Source organism: Aspergillus ruber (genome assembly GCF_000600275.1).
Source record: "Aspergillus ruber CBS 135680 unplaced genomic scaffold scaffold00055, whole genome shotgun sequence".
Classification (NCBI taxonomy): Eukaryota; Fungi; Ascomycota; class Eurotiomycetes; order Eurotiales; family Aspergillaceae; genus Aspergillus; species Aspergillus ruber.
Window position 1 is genome coordinate 1 of NW_024467351.1, and position 19235 is coordinate 19235.

The window sequence follows — 19235 nt, forward strand, 5'->3', positions numbered from 1 at the left end:
AACCGCCGCTTATCAAACTGTTAAATTGTTGTTGCCCTATTAGTTAGGTTGATGTTCGCGGCGATTGTACGAAGGGGAGTGATGAAAGTCGAGGTGGATCAATAGTTTGTCCGATTACCAAGGCCGACAGATCCCTCATATACGGACACACACACTCGTTTAGATAGCCAAGCACTCATTCTACCATCTACAGTGTCTATAGATATCATTGTCACCCTCCGTATAATCTAAGTTTCTTCTTCATATATAGCCTCGTGCAGTCCGGATAATCGACTCCCCGACTTCCCCGACTCGGAGTTAACCGCCTTATTGGTTTATCCGTTTCACGGCTTAAGGCCGGATCTACGTCGGACCGGAGCGATTGCTTTTCTGCGACGTCAACAACGCCAAAGATCTAAACCGCTATCAACTTGGCTTATCATAGTATGGGTTTGTTATTGGGGTGCTTTCAGAAGAATTGGATGTGATCGTTTTATGTCAGTAGCTTTGCCCCATGGGGATTCCCGGGTGAGTACTGGAACAGCTACACCAAAAATATATATATTTCCATTTGTTTACAACGCGCTGGCTAGACAACTAATAACTAACTTAACAGACTCATCAATGCCATTGGCCCTGGAGAACGGATTTCACTATCTAAATTGGCCATAACGCATCTGGAACAAACAGCAAGGCCCATCCGGATCGCGGTCGATATCTCAATATGGCTGTTCCAGGTGCAGGCTGGGCGAGGCGGAAGGAACCCCGAAATCCGGACACTGTTCTACCGACTTTTGAAATTTTTAGCTTTGCCCATTCATCCTCTCTTTGTCTATGATGGGAAGAACAAGCCGCCGCTTAAACGAGGGAAAGCGGTTTCTGGACGGGGAAATGCGCCTATTATCCAGGTATCGAAGCGCTTGATCGATTTGTTCCGGTTTCCTAGGCATGAGGCCCCGGGAGAGGCAGAGGCGGAATGTGCGAATCTTCAAAGAGCTGGTATCGTCGATGCTGTGATGAGCAATGATGTCGATGCTATGATGTTTGGGTCGAAAACGACCATTATGAATTTCTCCAAGGAGAACGGTAGTACTACTTCTGCGTCGCATGTCACTTGCTATCGGATGGGAAATCAAGCGGATAGGCCTAATGTCGATCTCGATCGTCCTGGCATGATTCTCTTTGCGATGCTTAGTGGAGGTGACTATCTGCCATCTGGTGTCCCGAAGTGCGGTAGCAAATTGGCAGCGGAGATCTCGAAGGCTGGTTTTGGATCAGATCTCCTGGATGCAATCAACGCCAAGGGTACGGAACGGATGGAGAAGTTGAGCGAATGGAGAGAGCGACTCCAATATGAGTTGGAAGAGAACGAGAGTGGTTTTTTCAACACCAAGCACAAGGCCGTCCGGATTCCGCAGACTTTCCCGGATCAGACGATTTTGGAGTATTATGCTTCACCTGCTGCGTCCCAAGCCGAAGAACTTGACATTTTGCAGCACCGTTTGATGAACGCTTGGGACCAGGACATTGACCCTTTAGAGATTAGGCATTTCGCCGCAGGATTTTTTGACTGGAATTACCGCTCTGGAGCGCGGAAAGTAGTACGACTGCTTGCGGAACCTTTGGTTTCTTATAAGATCCGTCTCAGAAGACAACTGAACGGCCCGGCACTGTCGAACAGCGAAATTCCTATGCTGCAGAAAATCTACAAAAGCCGCGCAAATTACAGTACAGATGGCCTGACGGAGTTGCAAGTCGATTTCATCCCAGTAAACGTTGTTGGCCTGGACCTTTTCGCAGAGGAACCCAATCCTCCACTTCCATCACAGGAAACAGCGGCATCCGGTGATGAAGTGGACGATGACCTCGAAGCTCCTGCTGAATCCGTTCCCCAGTCTCCCGTCAAGAAACGAGTTACTAAGCGTTACGACCCCTACGCACCGGAGAAGGTGTGGGTTTTCGAAGCATTGGCTAGAATCGGCATCCCAGATGTAGTCGAACAGTGGGAAACAGAACGGGCTGCGAAGTTAGCGCCAAAGAAGCCAACCAATCGAAAGACAGGCCCTAAAAAGAAGAAACAATTAGACCCGGGGATGAAACACGGAAGTATCTTGAAATACGGTACACTCACGAAACCACGCCCCGAGGTCTCTCAGTTCAAACAAGCGCAGCTATTCGAAGCAGCACTCCCCAGTACGCCAAACTCAAGCCAGCTGCCAGGGCCGCGATCACAAAGTCGCACACGTACAGCATCCCCAAATTTCAACATGCCAGGTCCTGGGACAGCCTGGGCAGACAGCCTGGACAACCTCGTTGACATCTTCTCGCCCTCATATACAATGCCACCCGAACTAAGTTCAAAGAGCCGTAGCTGTGGGAGACCCCGTCTCGAATCCCGGCGCGCAGCAATCTGCTTAGACGGCATCGAAGTGATAGATTTGGAAGCGTCAGGAGATGAATTTACCCTGGAAATTCCCTCTCCTTCGCCAACCTATCCACAGAAACTCAAGATCAGCGTCGGCTATCCAGCTTTATCCGAAGTAGAGGATAAACCCAAACCCAAAGCGAAGACGAAGATGAAGACCCCTGCATCATCACCCTTGCCCTCCCCAACCATGAAGAGCAACAGGCGCGCCCAGAAAGACATTCAGTGCGTTTCGGAGGATTTGAAAAATGACGAGAATCCAGTAAAATCTTTGCCTGAGCCACAATCACAACATTTCCCCGTTTCTGATGGACACACCGAACCTTGTGATTGCACCGAACCAGCACCCCCAAAGCGCCGGTCGCCGAAGAAAACACCGCTAACACCAAGGACCAATGAACCCACACCAGAGTACAAGACGGACAATACACTCTCATCAGTTATGGAATATCTTCCGCAAGCGCCACAATTTAAGAAAGCAGAGAAGAAACACCAAGAACTGAAACAACGCGCGAAGAACAATGGGCTATCACAGTCTGAATCTTTCGAAGCCAGGGGCTCCAAAAAACACACCAAACCGCTCGAAGATCTGTCAAGCCCCAGAAATGGAAAATCTCAGCAAGTCGAAGCCGTGATAGCGCACAACAGTTCCTGGGTTGTGGAGCCTCGCTCTGAGTCTGAGAATGATGGCAATGCAAAGGACGGTGATGACTCGGGGAGTCAACGCAAAGAAACGAAGGCGAAGAAGCGCATTCCGCGTGTGAGCATCTTGGACCTGACCTGATTGAGCTGGGCTTTGTTTTTTTTCTCTATTGTTACTATTGCATCATGTTGGTTCGGGTTTAGGCGTTGGGAGTTAGAGTATGATACAGCGTATAGATAGCTGAATATGAATATGATTATTTCCTCATCTCATTTTGTCCAATGGTATTTTGATTGGTAATGTGTATTCTGAAACATCTAGCTAAAATATATAAATGCAAAACGCACGCTCGTGCAATCGGATATCAATAAGAAGTGAAGTCGAAGTCGGTGCCAGAAGACAACCTGGAACAGAAAGGACACCCTTCCACCAACAAAAGCAACAACCCCTGACAAAGACAAATAAAATAATACACTAACTGTCAAAAAAGGCCAAAGAAACAGTTATTCAATGCGTATGCTTGCTTCGCTCGATTCAAAGGTGGGAGCGAAGAGTGAAGGAGGGGATTCATCGCACGTGCGCTAAGGGTACAGTATGGGATCACTGTTAAAATCCCATCGATGACAAAAGAAAGTCCTATGATGTGATGAAGTAAAGAACGTTGGTAGATCTTTTTCTTTTTCTTTCTTTTTTCTTTAAGAAAATGACTGGTCTACCCGAAAACCTTCAAGAAGCCCCAAAGGCCAAATCCACTCAACACGGGAATCGTGATGTTGTCATCCCAGCCGAAGATGTCCACGAACTCGCTGCCGGCAGCAACAATACCGGAAACAAAGCTCATGACTCCGAGAGCCAAAGGACCGGTGATAACAGCCTTCGACGACTCGGTAGTCCAGCCAAGGAGGTTCCTGACACAATCCGGGATAAGGTTCAGACTGCCAGTGAACATGGCAGAGTCTTCAGGGTCATTGGGGAAGGTTCCGATATACGGTACAAACCAGCCCCAGAAGGCAGCGGCGGCGGCAACACCCACAAACCAAGCGGCCAGGCTTCCGGCGAAACTCTTTCCTTTACGGAGTTGGAAGGTGTACCGGCCGTACAGGCGGCCAAAGGTGGAGGCAGCGGTGTCGCACCAGCTAAGAAGGAGGATGCTCATGACACCAATGTCCTTGGGGAGGAAGCGCAGAACTGTGTATGCGCCCAGTAGATACCAGATCACACCGTTGTAGCCCGACACCTCTGTCTCGCGCATTAGTGCGCCCACGCAACGGATGTAGAATTTGTTGACGGTTTCTGAGCGATGCCGAATCAAGTCGGTGGCGGCGATGGGCACGAGAGCCGAGAACAGCCACGGTGTGATCTGTAGTGGTTGTACGCCCCGGCTATACAGTTGAAGAGTAATGAATCCGATGGACACATGCAGAAGCTTGCGCGGAATCTCATGGCGATGGATGAAGTTTCGATAACGAGAGTGTAGGGGAATAATCCCTAGAGGTGACGGTGATCGAGAAGACACGTCGTGCGAGCCTTGCTGGACTTTGGAGAGCGGCGACAGGTAGCCATTGATCTTGCCGTTAGCCTCAACTTCCTCCTCCTTCTTCGCAGGCGCTATCGGAGTCGGTTTTCGTTGTCGCGCTGTGCCATTAGGCGGTGTTGAATTACGGGACCTTGTTCGTGTGCGTTTCGAAGTCGAATCGTTCTCGTCTGTTTTCCTTTCGGGTACGCCGGTCTGCCGCTGCCTTCGCGCAGCAGAGCGAGTCGTAGGTCCGAAATAATCCTCTCGCAAACGCGATCCTTCCGGCGAGGTCGGGGTAGGAGAAATGACCCGAGGCGTCTCGGGGATGGCGTCTGGAGATCGAGGCATAGTGACCGGTTTGATGCCCAAGGGCGGGACGGCAGGTCTTCGAATCAACCCGGACAAAGGTCGGCGAAATGGCGATAGATAATCGCAGGCAAAAATGCCAGGGCTAGCAAAGCCCTCAGATGAAGCAATGATGGGCAACTAAGTGGTTGTTTTCCGGGGAATAAAAGAGGGAGTTCGATTCAGCTGACTGGAGGAAAACCGTGGCGCATCATGTGCTCTCAAGCATCAGTCAGCATGGTCTTTGAGCAGAATATTGGTGGGTAGAAAGGTTAGCGCGAGGTTGGTTCAAACAAAGCAGACAATATTGCTTTTTCTCCAGGGAACTCACAAACCGGCGCGTCCGGAGTATGTCTCTTTCACGCAAAAGCGAGGTCGAGGAAATCGAGTAACTGATCACGTGCGAACCTCACCGCCCGCAATATCTAATCGGCGATCTTTTGATAAGGCCTTTTTTTTTTTTTTTTTTGGAATGCGCCGAGCTCGACATAAACAATTCTTTGTATCTTGACTTGTGAAAGGACCATTCCTTTTTGGCTACTACGATGGCCCCCAAACCTCCCTCCGGGACATCTGCCCGATCCTGGGATGGTGTGAATCCCCCACTATCAGAATGGGTTCTTGAAGCTGTCTCGTCCATGGGCTTCACGCGGATGACGCCCGTACAAGCATCCGCCATTCCTCTGTTTATGGCACATAAGGATGTTGTGGTTGAGGCTGTTACTGGAAGTGGAAAGACGCTTTCTTTTTTGATTCCAGTGGTGGAAAAGTTATTGCGCGTGGAGGAGCCGATCAAGAAGCACCACGTTGGAGCCATTATCATTTCGCCGACGAGGTAGCTCTTCCCCTGTCCCAATTGATTGATGCACGCTGACACATATCAGGGAGCTTGCTTCGCAGATCTACAAAGTGCTACTATCGCTATTAGAATTCCACCCTGCCTCGGCCGCCGCCATCAATCCCTCAGAAGACGACGATGCGCCCCGCAAGAAACAATCCTCTACCTACAAGGTCGTTCCGCAGCTTCTCCTCGGAGGCGCAACATCACCCGCCGAAGACTTGAGTAACTTCCTGAAGCGCTCGCCGAATCTGTTGGTTTCTACGCCTGGACGGTTACTGGAATTGCTTTCGTCGCCTCACGTCCATTGTCCTCAGTCGTCGTTTGAGATGCTGGTGCTGGATGAAGCTGATAGACTTTTGGATCTTGGGTTCAAGAATGATCTTCAGAATATTCTGCGCCGGCTGCCTAAGCAGAGACGGACGGGGTTGTTTAGTGCTAGTGTCAGCGAGGCAGTGGACCAGATTGTGCGCGTTGGTCTGCGCAATCCCGTCAAGGTTATAGTCAAGGTGAAGGGGTCATCTGGTGCTTTGGATAAGCGGACTCCAGCCAGGTATGTCAGCTCTTAACCCATGAACTAAGGAAACTGACTGACCAAATAGTTTGCAAATGACCTATCTTACCGTCCCCGCCCTCCACAAATTCCCAGCCCTCAAAAAGATCCTCTCCTCGGTCCAACCAACACCCCAAAAAACAATCTTCTTCGTCTCAACCTGCACAGGTGTTGACTACCTCGCTGCAATCCTCCCCTCAATCCTTGGCAACGAATACTCCCTAATCCCCCTCCACGGAAAACACCCAGCAACCGTCCGCCAAAAGAACTTCAACGCCTATGTCAACTCCCAAACACCTGCCATCCTCCTAACAACCGACGTCGCCTCCCGAGGCCTGGATATCCCATCAGTCGACCTCGTCGTCCAGCTCGACCCACCCGCAGATCCAAAGACATTCATCCACAGATGCGGTCGTGCAGGCCGTGCCGGCCGTCGCGGCATCAGCGTAGTCCTCCTCCACCCCGGCCGCGAAGAAGACTACGTCTCCTTCCTCGAAGTCCGCAAAACACCCGTTACCGCATTCCCATACCCCATCGAAATCACCGACGAAGACGCAGCAGCAGCCACCGAAACCGCGCGTAAAATCGCCCTCAAGGACCGTGCGTACCATGACCGTGGCCAAAAGGCTTTCGTCAGTTGGCTCCGTAGCTACAGCAAACACCAAGCAAGCAGTATCTTTCGCGTCGCAGATCTCGACTGGGAAGGATTAGGCAAATCATGGGGTCTGCTCAAACTCCCCAAGATGCCCGAACTGCGGAATTTTACCGGTGACCGCACGTTAGGCGTTAAGATTGACTGGGACAACTACACCTACAAGGATAAACAGCGCGAAGCACGACGCAAGGAAGCCCTGGCCGAATACCAGAATGGAACAGCCGAGGACAACCAGCAATCGAACAAACGACCTGCAAGCGAGAGCGTCGCGTGGAGCGATAAACTAGAAAACAAGAATAAGAAGGCTAAGAGAAAGGATCAGAAGAAGGCGAAGCAGGACCATGCTAGATGGGAGCGGATGACGGAGGAGGAGAAGCAGAAGGTTCGGGAGACGGAGACGATGCTTGCGGAGATTAAGAAGAAGAATGATGAGGAGAGGAGGTTGAGAAGGGAGGCTAAGAAGGCTGAGACCGTGGGTAAAGGTGCTGCTGGGGATGGTGCTGAGGAGGAATTCGAGGGATTTGATTGAATATATCGAATGCTGAATGGTTTATCGTATTGTCTCTGTGATACCTTACCTGCATATGTATCTTAAGAAGTTGAATAGACATGCCCTATCCACGCCAGTACCAACCCAACAATCAAATATCAATAAGGCAATCCATGGTTCACCCCAACCTCCCTCCCCCGATAAAACCTCACTTGCTTTCGTCCTGGTCCTCGTCCAAATTCAGCGCCACCAACAGATCCAGTCCCAGACCCAGTTTGAATCACCCCAAACCCGAACCCATTCCCAAACTCGAATCCAGACCACAACGCAGACTCAGCCCTAATACTGACACTCTCCTTCCACTTCTCCCTCAATCGCATGACAGGTACCGAGATCGGCTCTCGTCTGAAGAAGCCTCGCGGTCTCGTTATGCGTGGTGTGACACTATTCGCGGAGATAGCGGTTGGGGTTGGGTTGACGGCCACGGGGATGAGCATGTTTCTCTTTCGCTTCTGATTCTGCGATTGTTGGAGGGTGGTGTGGCTATGGAGAGTGTGGAAGGGAATTTCACCACCACCACCACCATCATCATCATCATCATCATCATCATTCCCGTCATTCTCATCATCGCTGTCAATATCCATCGCACTAGAAGCAGAACTTACATCCATGTCCATGTCCATGTCCATGATATCCGTGGTATCCTCAATCTCACAATGCATCTCTTCGACTTCACACAAGGACAGCTCTGACGATTCGTAGAGTGATGCTTCTGCTTCCTTGTGGGAAGAATTGAGCTGGTAGAAGCCCATTTCGCTTTTGCTATTTCTCGTTGATTCCGATGGGGCCCGAGAGAATAGAGAAAAGGACAGGTTCAAACGATAATTGATTCAAGCTCAGTAGGAGCTGTAGTTAAATAGCTGTAACTCTATATGCTCTTTGTTCCCTATACTGGAATACACCGTCGGTTCAACGAGACATCCCGGTTCTCCATTGTTCAAACAAAACCACCATCTGCTTCAAAATTACAAAGAATCAATGTCTATGTGAATAAATAATGCTTCATTGTTCCAGTCTCGATTCTCGATTCAAAAACCGCTCAGATGCTTTGCTAAATTCGAATGCTCAAACGACGACAATGACAAGAACAAAACAGCCCAGCTCCATGCGAATGTGGGGTAACTCCAACAGAAACAATAAATAACAATAACCAGAAAGGGGAGGACAAGGTTGTTCGTATAGGCATCCACCAAGAGGGCCTTCGGCCGCGAACGGGGATGATTCTAAAAAGAACTGAAACAAGGGAACACCTGCACTTTTATGGCCCTTCAACCACTCAGTTATGAGTGGGAGGTCCAACGGGGGCGTCCAAATGAAGAATAATAATGGGGAGAGACTGGACGAAGCCCTGGGCCCATCACCATCTCTAATTGAAAAGATGAGAGGTCCACAGGAATTGCCAGTAAGGCAAAACACATCAAATGCGCCAAACTCAAACACAGATATAAACTCGCAAAAAAAAAAAAAAAAAAAAAAAAAAAAAAAAAAAAAAAAAAAAAAAAGAAAACAAATATGAACGATCTAAACAAGAGTGGCTGCAAATTCCTCCATGCCACGACGGAAAGCCGAATGCCCGACTTCAACGTCAGAAGGATCCCAAACGTTATCCAGGATCTTCACAGCCTCGGTGTTGATTTCCAGGCTATCGACAAGACTGCGTTTCTCGGGCCATGTGAACTTACTGAAATCGCCGGAAGGACAGCGCTCGTAGAGCCACTCAGCATCGCGCGCAAACTGGTCGTCTCCAAATTTCTCAACTAGCTTCTCAACTGGCTTCTCCGGAACGTTCTCCTTTTCACGTTCCTCCGGAATAACATCCTTGGGTTCAGGTTTCTCAAAAGGCTCAACATCGGGCGACTGAATCATCGGGCTCGTGGAGTACCGGCTGGCAGTACGGAGTCCACTAGGAGTCTTCGGCTTGTACTTCTCGGCCTGAGATCGGACCTTCGCAAGAGCTTCCGCGTCGACCTTGGGCGTACTTGGCGGAGCAAAAGGAGCGACACGAGGAGCAGAATGAGGCGATTGCAAACTGAAAATGTTAGTATGATTGAGTAAAGAACATGACGCAAGGTAAACACACCTTTCCTGAGCCTGACTGCGCGGGGTCGCGCGAGTTTCAGGCAAAGTGCTGGCAGGTGACAGAATTGCCGGAGTGGACGCTCCACTCGAAGAAGAATCATCAGAGATATCGTCGTAGTCAAAACTGAAAGATCCCTGACTGTTGAACTTGAATCCAGGGGGCCGCTGGGTAGGCGATCCGGTAGCGGTCGGGGTCGCTGGCGCAGTCTTCGTGGAATCCGTGGCCGGAGTCGGTGACACATCGCCCAATCCCAAGAAGTGATGTCCTTGGTAGGGATCCGTTGCGCGACCACGCTTTTTCGAAGGAGTGTCCTCAGGACTAGAATCGAAGCGAACCTTCTTCGATGGGTGGCTCTCGGACCGGAGCGCGCTGCGAACTGCAGACTTCGCCAGAGGAGTAGGCTTGGAAACAGATGGGCTCGGCTCCTCTTCTTCATCGCTGTCAGAATAACAGAAGTAATCCAAGTCCAAGCCATAACTACAGCCAGGCGGATTGGGAATCACGTCTGGCGACGGAGCACGTTTGCGCTTCTTGTCCGTGGTGTCGGTGATATCGCGTCCATGTTCCTCTGCTGAGGTTGCAGACGAGGCTTGATCCTGCTTCTCTTTTTCCTGCGGCTGTTCCTTGCTGTTTGCATCCTCCTCAACCGCATCCTTTGCTTCAGCAGCAGGCTCCGGAGAGCGAGGAAGATAGAGGTCCCGATTGATCGGGCGCGGGAAGAGATCATAAGACAGATTGGGCAAAGGCTTCTTGGCGGGTGCAGACTTGGGGGTTCTTCCACCAGGAGCTTTCCATTGTTCAGTTGTCACGACACGTTCCGTGGCAGGAGGCGCCGGAGGCGCAGTAGTCTTCGTAGGAGTAGAAGGTGCCGACGGAGTAGATTGACGTGATGCGGTCTCCGAGTCAATTTCTTCCCCTGATAAAGTTTAACAAACAGGCTACAAGATGTTGGTACGCAATAAAACATACCTTCTTCAGTACGGCCAAAAGATCGACCGAGACGTGGCAGGAAGCGAGAAACAGAAAAGCGGGGCACAGAGTTGAGCAATCCACGGATGTTCCACCCTCTAGGAGTCTCTGGGGTGCGAGGCTCCTGAGGCATAGACTCTTCTATGCTCCGAGAGGGCTCAGAGGATTCGGGAAAGTCAAATGAATTGTGAGGGGCTGGAGGGGCAGGGCTCGGGGATGCTGACTCTGATGCCCGGCGGTCTGCCTCGGTCTGAGCAACGAGCTCAGGAAGTCGGAAAACAGTCGTATGGATACGACCCTGGCGCTCTGCTTGCCGCCGACGAAGTCTCTCAGCATATGGCATACCGTTCGTAGACAAACGACGCGACAGCGGGGCTAGGCGACGAGCCAACGACGTGCTGCCTGGCGGGCGTACTGTCCGGGACCGCTTAACCGACGGGGTTTCACTGACACGACCGGGGGATTCGGCACGTGGGCGCTTCCGGTTCACTATGGTGAGTGTTAGCTGTCGTTTCTCCTTTGGGACCTTCTTCGATAACGGGCTGTTGGGGCTAGGGGACAAAGGGCGATGAGGTTCCAAGGACGTGATATCCACCTCCTGCATACACCCTGGGGAGACAGTCAGGGCTTCCACTGGGCTCAGATCTTCCAATTCCACTCTTTCCGGTTCCCCAGGAATCGGCGAAAACGGATTGGGAAAGCGAAGACGCGCAGACCGAGTTGTCAATAGGAACTGCGGCTCTTCCACAGAGGGCTTCATGATTGGGGCCATGGAGGAGGATCGTATCTATCATCGTATAATAACGTCTGCGTGGACAGGTCCGGTGCACCCAAGAATGGGGCCATACCGGCCTGGGGATTCCACCACAGATTGCCGAACCGGATTCAGCGCCGGCAAGGAATGCACGACCGGGGTTTGGTGGCATATATGGATGTCATGATTGGTATGGCCATGACATCAATGATGGAATCGGTCAGACGTATGTTGCCCAATGATAGAGTCAACATGTCTACGGCATCACTCCACTCCAATGACTGTGCCAACTGTAAAGGACCTCCCTCTGTGAAAAAAAAGCTCCAAGGAATCTAACAATTTTCCGGTTCGCGACAAATCAGATGAGTTCACCCGGGTAGGGGTAGCAGGAGGGGAGATGAGGCCAAGCTTTTGTTCTTCTGCAGCAATCGCCGCATCGAGCTCCTTGCTAATGACCTGCAAAGCGTCGTCCCCGTCGATGGAGAATGTTTGGGACAACTCAGACAATGGTGATCTAAGATAATTGAAATTCCCCAATTCCAGTGTCAAGAAAGCCAAATCGAAATCATTGACCTCGTCCTTGTGTTCCTCGGGTCCTTGGGCCTCTAGTGTAAGGGTAGGGGTTGGTTGAAAGGGTTGGGACTCACAATCGCTGGCCTGAGGTTCCGACAAAGCATCCACCGCTGATGAGGTAACCTCCATAGACTTCTGGCTTTCTTCGTTATTCTCATCGGGAATCTTAGGGAATTCGTTGGCTGTAGTATCGGCTTCGGCTTTGACTTCAGGAGAATGGGAAGTGTCGTGGGTTTCCCGTGATTCTTCCTCAGGAGACTGTTCAGCAGTCCTTCTAGTCGTCTTCCGCCCCGCCCTGGTTTTCATGGCGCGAGTTGCAGGGGCCTTTGTTGGTTTCGACGGGGGTTGTACGGTAGTATCTGTCTTTCTGGAAGCGGCGGCTCTCTTCGTTGTGGCAGTCTTCCTGGTGGTAGTAGTCTTTTTCGTGGCCGTAGCCTTCTTTGCTCCTGTATTATTAGTAGTCGTAGTCTTCTTATTTGTCCTCGACCGCGTGGTGGGTTGTGTTTGAGCTTCCTCGTTATCGGATTGTGAGTTGGACTGCGCACTGGTATGCGAAGTACTTCTTGCTCTCATTGATCTTGTCTGACGAGGAGCATCCTTTTCTTTTTCGAGAGAAAGAAACCCCCCGGGCGAGATGGGTTGCGAGCGGGTACGCATTTTGAACTGGCCTGATTGTTCACCGGCACGAGACTTGACGCGAGGAAGGAAAAAAGAAAGTAGACAAGGAAGTTGCGCTATTCGAGTCTTGAAGTCGTAAATACGGCCTCACTGGAAATTCTGACGTCTAAGCAAAATATGTAGGCAAGGGGAGATGCGATCTAACGAAGATAATGCGAGATGCAGTGCGAAGAAGCGCCGGCGTGGAGTCGTAAAAAGGGAGAACGTGCGAAAGTAAGCTGCGTGTAGGTGGCGTGAGAAGAGGCAAAAGTCGATAAACAAAGAGGCGAAGTGGGAGGGAATGAATGAGGCCGGAGATGGTTGTTAGGTGTCGTCTATTGTGAGTGAATGAAGTCTGTTGTGGTGAGCAGGTCTTCGTAGTGAATGTGGTCAAACGCGAAGCAGGGGGACAAGTATGACCCAGGTGTATTCACTGACTTACCTGATGGGGATAGAGTGTGACAATTCCAGCATTAGATCATTAAATATCTCACCAAGCCTGAGTGAAGATAGCGAAGTCGCTGAAAGTGCAGAGGGAGAAGGAGAAGGCGAGGTTGGAGGCCGAAAAATCGCGAAAAAAAGAGCGACGAGTGACGTCCAGCCAACGTGCAGAATGGAGAAGGCGGTGAACAGTGCCACTTCACCAAGAGAAGTACAGCAGTAAGTATACAAAGTACAATTTAGGCGAATAGAATATCTAGAAACTGGTATTCAATGGAAATATTGTATTTGTTGGGAAGAAGATTGGGGGTCTGCATCTACTGTCTTGCGCGTCTGAGCTGGTGGCACTCATGACTCAATGTACAATCCATTGTGGAATTCCTTTCATTCGTTATACAATAGGCTACTTGAAGTATTGCTTTCGACGTCAAAAGAGAAAGAAAATGTGTATATAATACATGGTTACATCTCTGACATGAGGATATCAAAATAATCGGTCACAAGCTCCACGGCTGTACATGTCGACGCTGAAAAGCCATGCCGATTGCGAGAGGAATAAGGCAGGGAAACGTCAATCCATTACATGCTAATCTCTCCCTTCCAAGCAGCATCCGACAGGCCCAATGTCTGCATCAAATTCTGCCATCTAGGTCCACCCCGCTCTTTTCTCCGCAGATACCTGAGCAGCTTCTGGCGTTTGTGGACGAGAAGGCGGAGATTCCGCTTGTTGTGCTTGTCCTTGTTCGATGTCTGCAGATGCCGGGACAGGTTGAGGATCTTCGAAGTAAGGATGGCAACCTGCACTTCGGGGGAGCCCGTATCCGGTCCAACGCGAGGGGTCTTTTCTGGAAGCTCAGTGCCCGATTGGTTCAATACGGCGGTAGGCTTGGGCGGCAGTATGGCGTCAGTGTTGTGTCGCCCGAATGTCTCAATGCAGTTCTGGATGTTGACGCGGAGACGGTCTTTCGTGTTTCCATTATTGATGTTCACGATTCGTCTAATAGCTTCCTCGGTTTTCAGGGATTCTTCCTCATGTCCCTCCATTGATTCCTTTTCAAGTTGCGGATCTGCGATGTTGCGGTTCACGTCGGAAATAGGTGATGTCAGGTCTTTGGAAAACTCCAGAGTTTCCTGGATTTCTTCGGGTTTGATAAAGTGATTCGGTTTGGCCTCAATCCCTGCAGGGCCCTGCAATTCGAGTTGAGACTTGATCTGCTGGATGAAAGGTGTGGGCTCGGTTTCAATGGGGTCTCCGAGGGAAGCACTCCGTTCCGCCTCGAGGGCTTGCTGGCGGGACAAGTTTGCGGCCTTACGTTGGCGAGACTGAGCCGTAGCGAAGGGGTCATGTCGCTTTCTCTCTCTGGTCTCAGCGGAACCAGCTCTGACGGTGGTTTTCGAGGGGTTCAAAGCCAGCGCGGCGAACGGAGTCTGCACATGAGAAGAGCCTGTTCAGTTAGCACCAGAGTTTTCATACAAGGTATTTGAATAATCTGTACCAGTGAAGGCCTTCAGCGAAGGCTGAAGAATAAGACGTGGAGGCATGGTGACTGATCTGTAGGGGTGCAATTGCCCGCAAACACCTTTGCTCCCAATCTTTGCTCCTCCGAAATCTCAAAGTCCGCGAATCCGGCGCTAGTCCTCATCTGGAATACCAGATCACGTGATATATTTAACTGCCTCAGGCGTGTCGGATGATTGTCGGAACCCTAGCCCTAACGCTCACAACGCCGCAAGCGAAATTCGTCGCCCATCCCGACGCCAAAGTGCGAAAGTTCTCTCTCCGCCTCGCGTCGAATCTTTTCTCTCCCATCACCACCGGCAAGCGCCAGACGATTGATACCTTCAATTTCGCTGTCCTCTGCAATATCAATCGCCCATCATGGCCCCCTCTCAGCTCCCCCCGATTTTCAACCCCACCCCCCAGGACATTGAGATGCTCCTGGCGGCTCAGTGCCACCTGGGATCCAAGAACCTCCAGGTGCACATGGAGCCTTACCTCTGGAAGCTCCGTCCCGACGGTGTCAACATCCTGAACATCGGCAAGACCTGGTACGAAATAATCTAATCACGGGGAGAGGACATGGGAAATTTGGAGAGCTGGATCTAATTCGCGAAACAGGGAGAAGATTGTCCTGGCCGCCCGTATCATCGCTACCATTGACAACCCGGCCGACATCTGTGTCATCTCCGCTCGTCCCTACGGCCAGCGTGCTGTCCTCAAGTTCGCCTCGCACACCGGTGCCACCGCCATTGCCGGTCGTTTCACCCCCGGTAACTTCACCAACTACATCACCCGCTCTTTCAAGGAGCCCCGTCTGATCATCGTTACCGACCCCCGCACCGACGCCCAGGCTATCAAGGAGGCCAGCTACGTCAACATTCCCGTCATCGCTCTTTGCGACACTGACTCCCCCACCGACTTCGTCGACGTTGCCATCCCCACCAACAACAAGGGTCGTCACTCCATTGGTCTCGTCTGGTGGATGCTTGCCCGTGAGGTCCTCCGTCTCCGTGGCACCCTCGCTTCCCGCGAGGCTGAGTGGGACACCGTTGTCGACCTGTACTTCTACCGCGACCCTGAGGCCGAGGAGAACAAGGAGATCGCCGACGAGACTAAGGTCCCCGGTGCTGAGGAGATTGGCCCCGCTGCCGTCGAGTCTGGCTTCGCTGGTGAGAACTGGGACACCCAGGCTCCTGGTGCTGGTGCTCCTGGCACTGCTTTCGCTGCTGCTAGCGCCGTTGGTGCCGCCAGCTGGGACGCCGAGGGTGGTGACTGGGCCGCCAGCTCTGCTCAGCCCGCTGCTGAGAGCTGGGCCGAGACTCAGCCCGCTGAGAACAAGTGGTAGATTACTCTACTGAAAAATAAAAAGAAAAATTGAATGCGGTGACGAGGACAGCCGTTGAGAGGGGCTTTGATTGGCATGGCGACCCCGGGGGGAATATATTTTCGTTTTAAATAATTTCCACGATCTATTTACGACAAAGAGGAATCGCCCTACAACCGGAAAAGAAAATCCCTTGACATGTCTATCCTAGTTCCTGTTCTGGAAAAACTATTTTCTTTTCGTTTCAAAACTCACAAAAAAAGAATCATTTTTCTCACTTCAACGCGCACCCACCCAATTTTTCTACTGGTATCCCCTATCAGCAGTGTCATCCGTTGCATCTCGCCTGTGTTTTTACCTTGATTTTTGTCAACTTCGAGGAGGAATAGCCATATCGACAACAATTGTTCGGCGCTTATGAGGGAAAGATATCCAGATGCTCTACTCTATCTTGTTTTTTTATGATGTGTTTGAGCTTCTGGGGGAAAGCCCTGTGCTGGCAATTCACGAGGTGGACTTAATCGTTGCCTTGGTTTCTCCTTGTATGTTGTTAGTCGTAATGGAAATATGCTGCTGATGTATGGTCCATTGTATTCGTAAGATACTCGGTAGCTTCCGTATTATCGTCGATTGAGCTATGCCACCGCCTTCCCTTACCTATTCCACCGGACATATTCCACCGCCTGTCAATGTACCTGGAAAGTCAGGTGACTGGCCCATGCAACGTGCATTCTGCAGAGTATCGTTCAAAGAGATCGGACCTTGGACAATGCGTGATCTTCTGCTATATTCAGAAATACCGAGGTACATCTTTTTATATCTTTCTAAGTACTAGTACTTGTACTATGTGCGGAGTTTATGTGTTTATGTGCTTATGTACTGTGTAATGAATGTCTCAGGTAAATCACGTTGAGTTAATTTAAGGTCCTCCCTCAAGGCTTAACACAAGCTCTCCTCCATACCTTAACCTTGGCTGCAACCACACCGGAAACGGTCCTCTGCCTCCGGTCTACAATATTAACCATCTTCTGCCAATACTTTCACCCTCTTCTGCAATATCGAATCGCTTCATCTTCCTCTTCTCACTTGTATTCTTCTTCTATACTCCCTGACGTACGCACATGACGACGCTTGAAACGGTTGTCCCCGCGCCGCCACGTTCTGCGACCAGTAGTACTTCTTCCTTCGCCGTGCACCTTGCGACATTGCGTACGACTTAATTGCTGCGACTTAATTGCTTGCATATACATACGCTATACGCCTTAGAACAACCTCTCTCACTATCCTATCGGTTCGCATTGCAGGCATGTCCGTCGTTCACTTCCTGCCGTGAGCTCGCATAGAATACTGGAAGAGACGGATACAAGAAAAGACAGGAAGTAAAAAATATTCAAGAAAGACATACAAAAATGTCCTCGCTAGGCGCCCCAGGACCATTAATAGACAATCAATGGTCCAAGTTGTCGGTCTTCACACAGCAGATCCTCCCACGTCGCTCGCGACCTCGTCCGACTAGAACATTGTTACTCTCGGTCGCCGCGTTCTGCTTGCTGCTTTTCTGGCTTCTGCAATCATCCAGGGAGGTAAGTAGCATGTACCTTGCATTTAATCTGCCAGCCTAACTGACATGACAGCCGGCGATCAACTACTGGACGCAATTCCCATCGCTTCACCCATTCCGCACATCTCCCGAAGACGTTTCGATCCTCATCCCGCATAACTCTACCTTGACTCGAAATGATACCCTTCCTATCAATCTGGACAAGAACAGTCCGTCCTTCCATGTGGTCATTCCTGCGAGGCAGAGAAAGCCTACGCTCTGTCGGCTGATCACGTCCGCTATGATCTTGAATTACCCCCCTCCGACACTGATCAACTATGGGAAGTCGCTGCCGGATGGTTCCACGGATTATGATGCTTTGGTGGATAAGGTAACTGGTATCTACAATTATCTGTCGACCAGTCGCCACGTGCACGATCAGGACTTCGTGCTTGTTCTCGATGAGACCGACTTCTTCTTCCAATTGCCGCCGGAGGTGATGATCGGAAGATTCCAGGACCTCCTCCGTGAAAGAAATGCGAAGCTGCGCAAGAAGTATGGTCTGGTGGAGATAGGCTCCGATGCCTCGCCAGAGATCGTGCAGAAGTATTCCCAGCGGGTGTTGTTCGGCGCGAGCAAGACGTGTGACTTGAACAAGCTGAACATGTCATTGGATCCTGGTTGCGTCACAGTGCCGCAGTCGGCAATGCCTCCTGACGCGTATGGATGGAAGACGGATATCGATTCAGACGTCGCGCTGAACCGGCCGCGATGGTTGAATCCTGGTGTGGCAATGGGACAAGTGGCAGACCTTAAACTAGTCTATGGCCAAGTCCTACAGTTTGTGGAGAAGCAGAGGCGCATAAAAAACGCCGACCACGTCGCATTGACCCAGATGTACGGACGACAGGAATACATCCGAGAACTTGAACGACAAAGAACCTCCAACGGCCTCATGGAATGGCTCTACCGCCAAATAGGCATTTCAGACGCCACCAACATCACCGGCGCTGCAGTCCCGTACCTAAAAACAGGAGCCCGCTACGAATACGGCATCGGCGTCGACTCTACATCCCACATTTTCTTCGACACGACCAACTCCAAACGCGACATGGAATGGCTGCACTACAACAACATCACCAAAACCTCCCTCGTGCAAATGGAACATGGCATCCCGCGAGAACACCGCCTCCTCCTCCCCGAAGACCTCTCCCTCCCATCCCCCTTCTACCACCCCAACCTGACCAAAGACGAAGTCACCAACCCACCCTACAACGACACCCTCGACGCCCTCCCCAACCCCAAAAACCGCTCCTGGCGCAACCTCCCCCTTCTCACATACATCCCCTCTGCCTCCATCCCCGCGCTCATCCACCTCGACGGCAGCCGTGTCACGCGGGACGGGTGGTGGTTAAAAATGTGGTATCAACCCTGGGCCCGCGCACTACTGCGCAAGTACATGCGCACACCACTGGGTTTCGACGTCGCGCAGTCTGCGCTGCTGGGCGGACAGGAGTGGTGGGATTTACGCGGTGGAAAAGGTGGTATTTGGACGGGGCAAGGCGAGTGGATGGATTATGGAGAGGTTTGTGGGGGGCTTGAGAGAGATGTTTTTGAGGATGGGTTTGGGGGTTGGGGGAAGGAGGATGGGAGTGAGGATGGGCCGGTTTATAATCAGTTTGGGAATGTTGTCAAGGGAGGTTAACTGCCTCCCTCTTGGTGCTAGATTGCTTTTTGCTTGCTCGAGTATGGCGTTGGTTGTTTTTGCGGTATATAGATGACTGGTTTGTATGATAGATCTGAGATTGAGACGAAAATGAAACCCAATGCAACACCTCACACCGCCATCCACTCATACCCATTTCTGCCGGCAAAACCAACTTTTTCAAATC

General features: G+C 51.0%; 9 protein-coding genes across 9 annotated transcripts; 4 read left to right on the forward strand and 5 right to left on the reverse strand.

Annotated features, from left to right (window-relative positions):
• The first annotated feature begins 335 nt into the window (after positions 1-335).
• On the forward strand, positions 336-3311 carry EURHEDRAFT_417627 (crossover junction endodeoxyribonuclease). The gene is made up of 2 exons (XM_040783246.1): positions 336-507; positions 596-3311. The coding sequence occupies exons 1-2, from the start codon at positions 494-496 to the stop codon at positions 3186-3188; spliced, it is 2607 nt and encodes an 868-aa protein (XP_040633902.1). The 5' UTR covers positions 336-493; the 3' UTR covers positions 3189-3311.
• Positions 3309-5249, reverse strand: EURHEDRAFT_417629 (diacylglycerol/polyprenol kinase family protein). The gene has a single exon (XM_040783247.1). The coding sequence runs from the start codon at positions 4909-4911 to the stop codon at positions 3760-3762; it is 1152 nt and encodes a 383-aa protein (XP_040633903.1). The 5' UTR covers positions 4912-5249; the 3' UTR covers positions 3309-3759.
• Positions 5250-5453: 204 nt separating this feature from the next.
• Positions 5454-7483, forward strand: spb4 (ATP-dependent RNA helicase SPB4; the record flags this gene model as incomplete). Its single annotated transcript, XM_040785200.1, has 3 exons — positions 5454-5743; positions 5793-6299; positions 6349-7483. The coding sequence occupies 3 exons, from the start codon at positions 5454-5456 to the stop codon at positions 7481-7483; spliced, it is 1932 nt and encodes a 643-aa protein (XP_040633904.1).
• Positions 7484-7602: 119 nt separating this feature from the next.
• EURHEDRAFT_382149 (uncharacterized protein) lies at positions 7603-8256 on the reverse strand (the record flags this gene model as incomplete). The annotated part of the gene is made up of 1 exon (XM_040779498.1): positions 7603-8256. The coding sequence occupies one exon, from the start codon at positions 8254-8256 to the stop codon at positions 7603-7605; it is 654 nt and encodes a 217-aa protein (XP_040633905.1).
• A 769-nt stretch (positions 8257-9025) lies between these two features.
• Positions 9026-11325, reverse strand: EURHEDRAFT_407066 (uncharacterized protein; the record flags this gene model as incomplete). The annotated part of the gene is made up of 3 exons (XM_040780497.1): positions 9026-9533; positions 9585-10500; positions 10554-11325. 3 exons carry the CDS (start codon positions 11323-11325, stop codon positions 9026-9028), a joined length of 2196 nt encoding a protein of 731 aa, XP_040633906.1.
• Positions 11326-11571: 246 nt separating this feature from the next.
• Positions 11572-12537, reverse strand: EURHEDRAFT_382151 (uncharacterized protein; the record flags this gene model as incomplete). Its single annotated transcript, XM_040779499.1, has 1 exon — positions 11572-12537. The coding sequence occupies one exon, from the start codon at positions 12535-12537 to the stop codon at positions 11572-11574; it is 966 nt and encodes a 321-aa protein (XP_040633907.1).
• A 793-nt stretch (positions 12538-13330) lies between these two features.
• On the reverse strand, positions 13331-14565 carry EURHEDRAFT_489462 (mitochondrial 37S ribosomal protein uS15m). The gene is made up of 2 exons (XM_040785620.1): positions 14475-14565; positions 13331-14423 (listed from the first exon to the last, which is right to left on the reverse strand). The coding sequence occupies exons 1-2, from the start codon at positions 14518-14520 to the stop codon at positions 13558-13560; spliced, it is 912 nt and encodes a 303-aa protein (XP_040633908.1). The 5' UTR covers positions 14521-14565; the 3' UTR covers positions 13331-13557.
• A 292-nt stretch (positions 14566-14857) lies between these two features.
• rps0 (40S ribosomal protein uS2) lies at positions 14858-15824 on the forward strand (the record flags this gene model as incomplete). Its single annotated transcript, XM_040780498.1, has 2 exons — positions 14858-15027; positions 15098-15824. 2 exons carry the CDS (start codon positions 14858-14860, stop codon positions 15822-15824), a joined length of 897 nt encoding a protein of 298 aa, XP_040633909.1.
• Positions 15825-17212: 1388 nt separating this feature from the next.
• EURHEDRAFT_467661 (glycosyltransferase domain-containing protein) lies at positions 17213-19048 on the forward strand (the record flags this gene model as incomplete). The annotated part of the gene is made up of 2 exons (XM_040785196.1): positions 17213-17386; positions 17438-19048. The coding sequence occupies 2 exons, from the start codon at positions 17213-17215 to the stop codon at positions 19046-19048; spliced, it is 1785 nt and encodes a 594-aa protein (XP_040633910.1).
• Between the last annotated feature and the right edge of the window lie 187 nt (positions 19049-19235).

Bases quoted from the DNA above. Each gene is read 5' to 3' on its own strand.
- EURHEDRAFT_417629 (XM_040783247.1), bottom strand. From the start codon at position 4,911: ATGCCTCGATCTCCAGACGCCATCCCCGAGACGCCTCGGGTCATTTCT.
- EURHEDRAFT_489462 (XM_040785620.1), bottom strand. From the start codon at position 14,520: ATGCCTCCACGTCTTATTCTTCAGCCTTCGCTGAAGGCCTTCACTG. The intron at 14,424-14,474 runs GTACAGATTATT...CTAACTGAACAG, and splicing joins TTCGCTGAAGGCCTTCACTG to GCTCTTCTCATGTGCAGACT.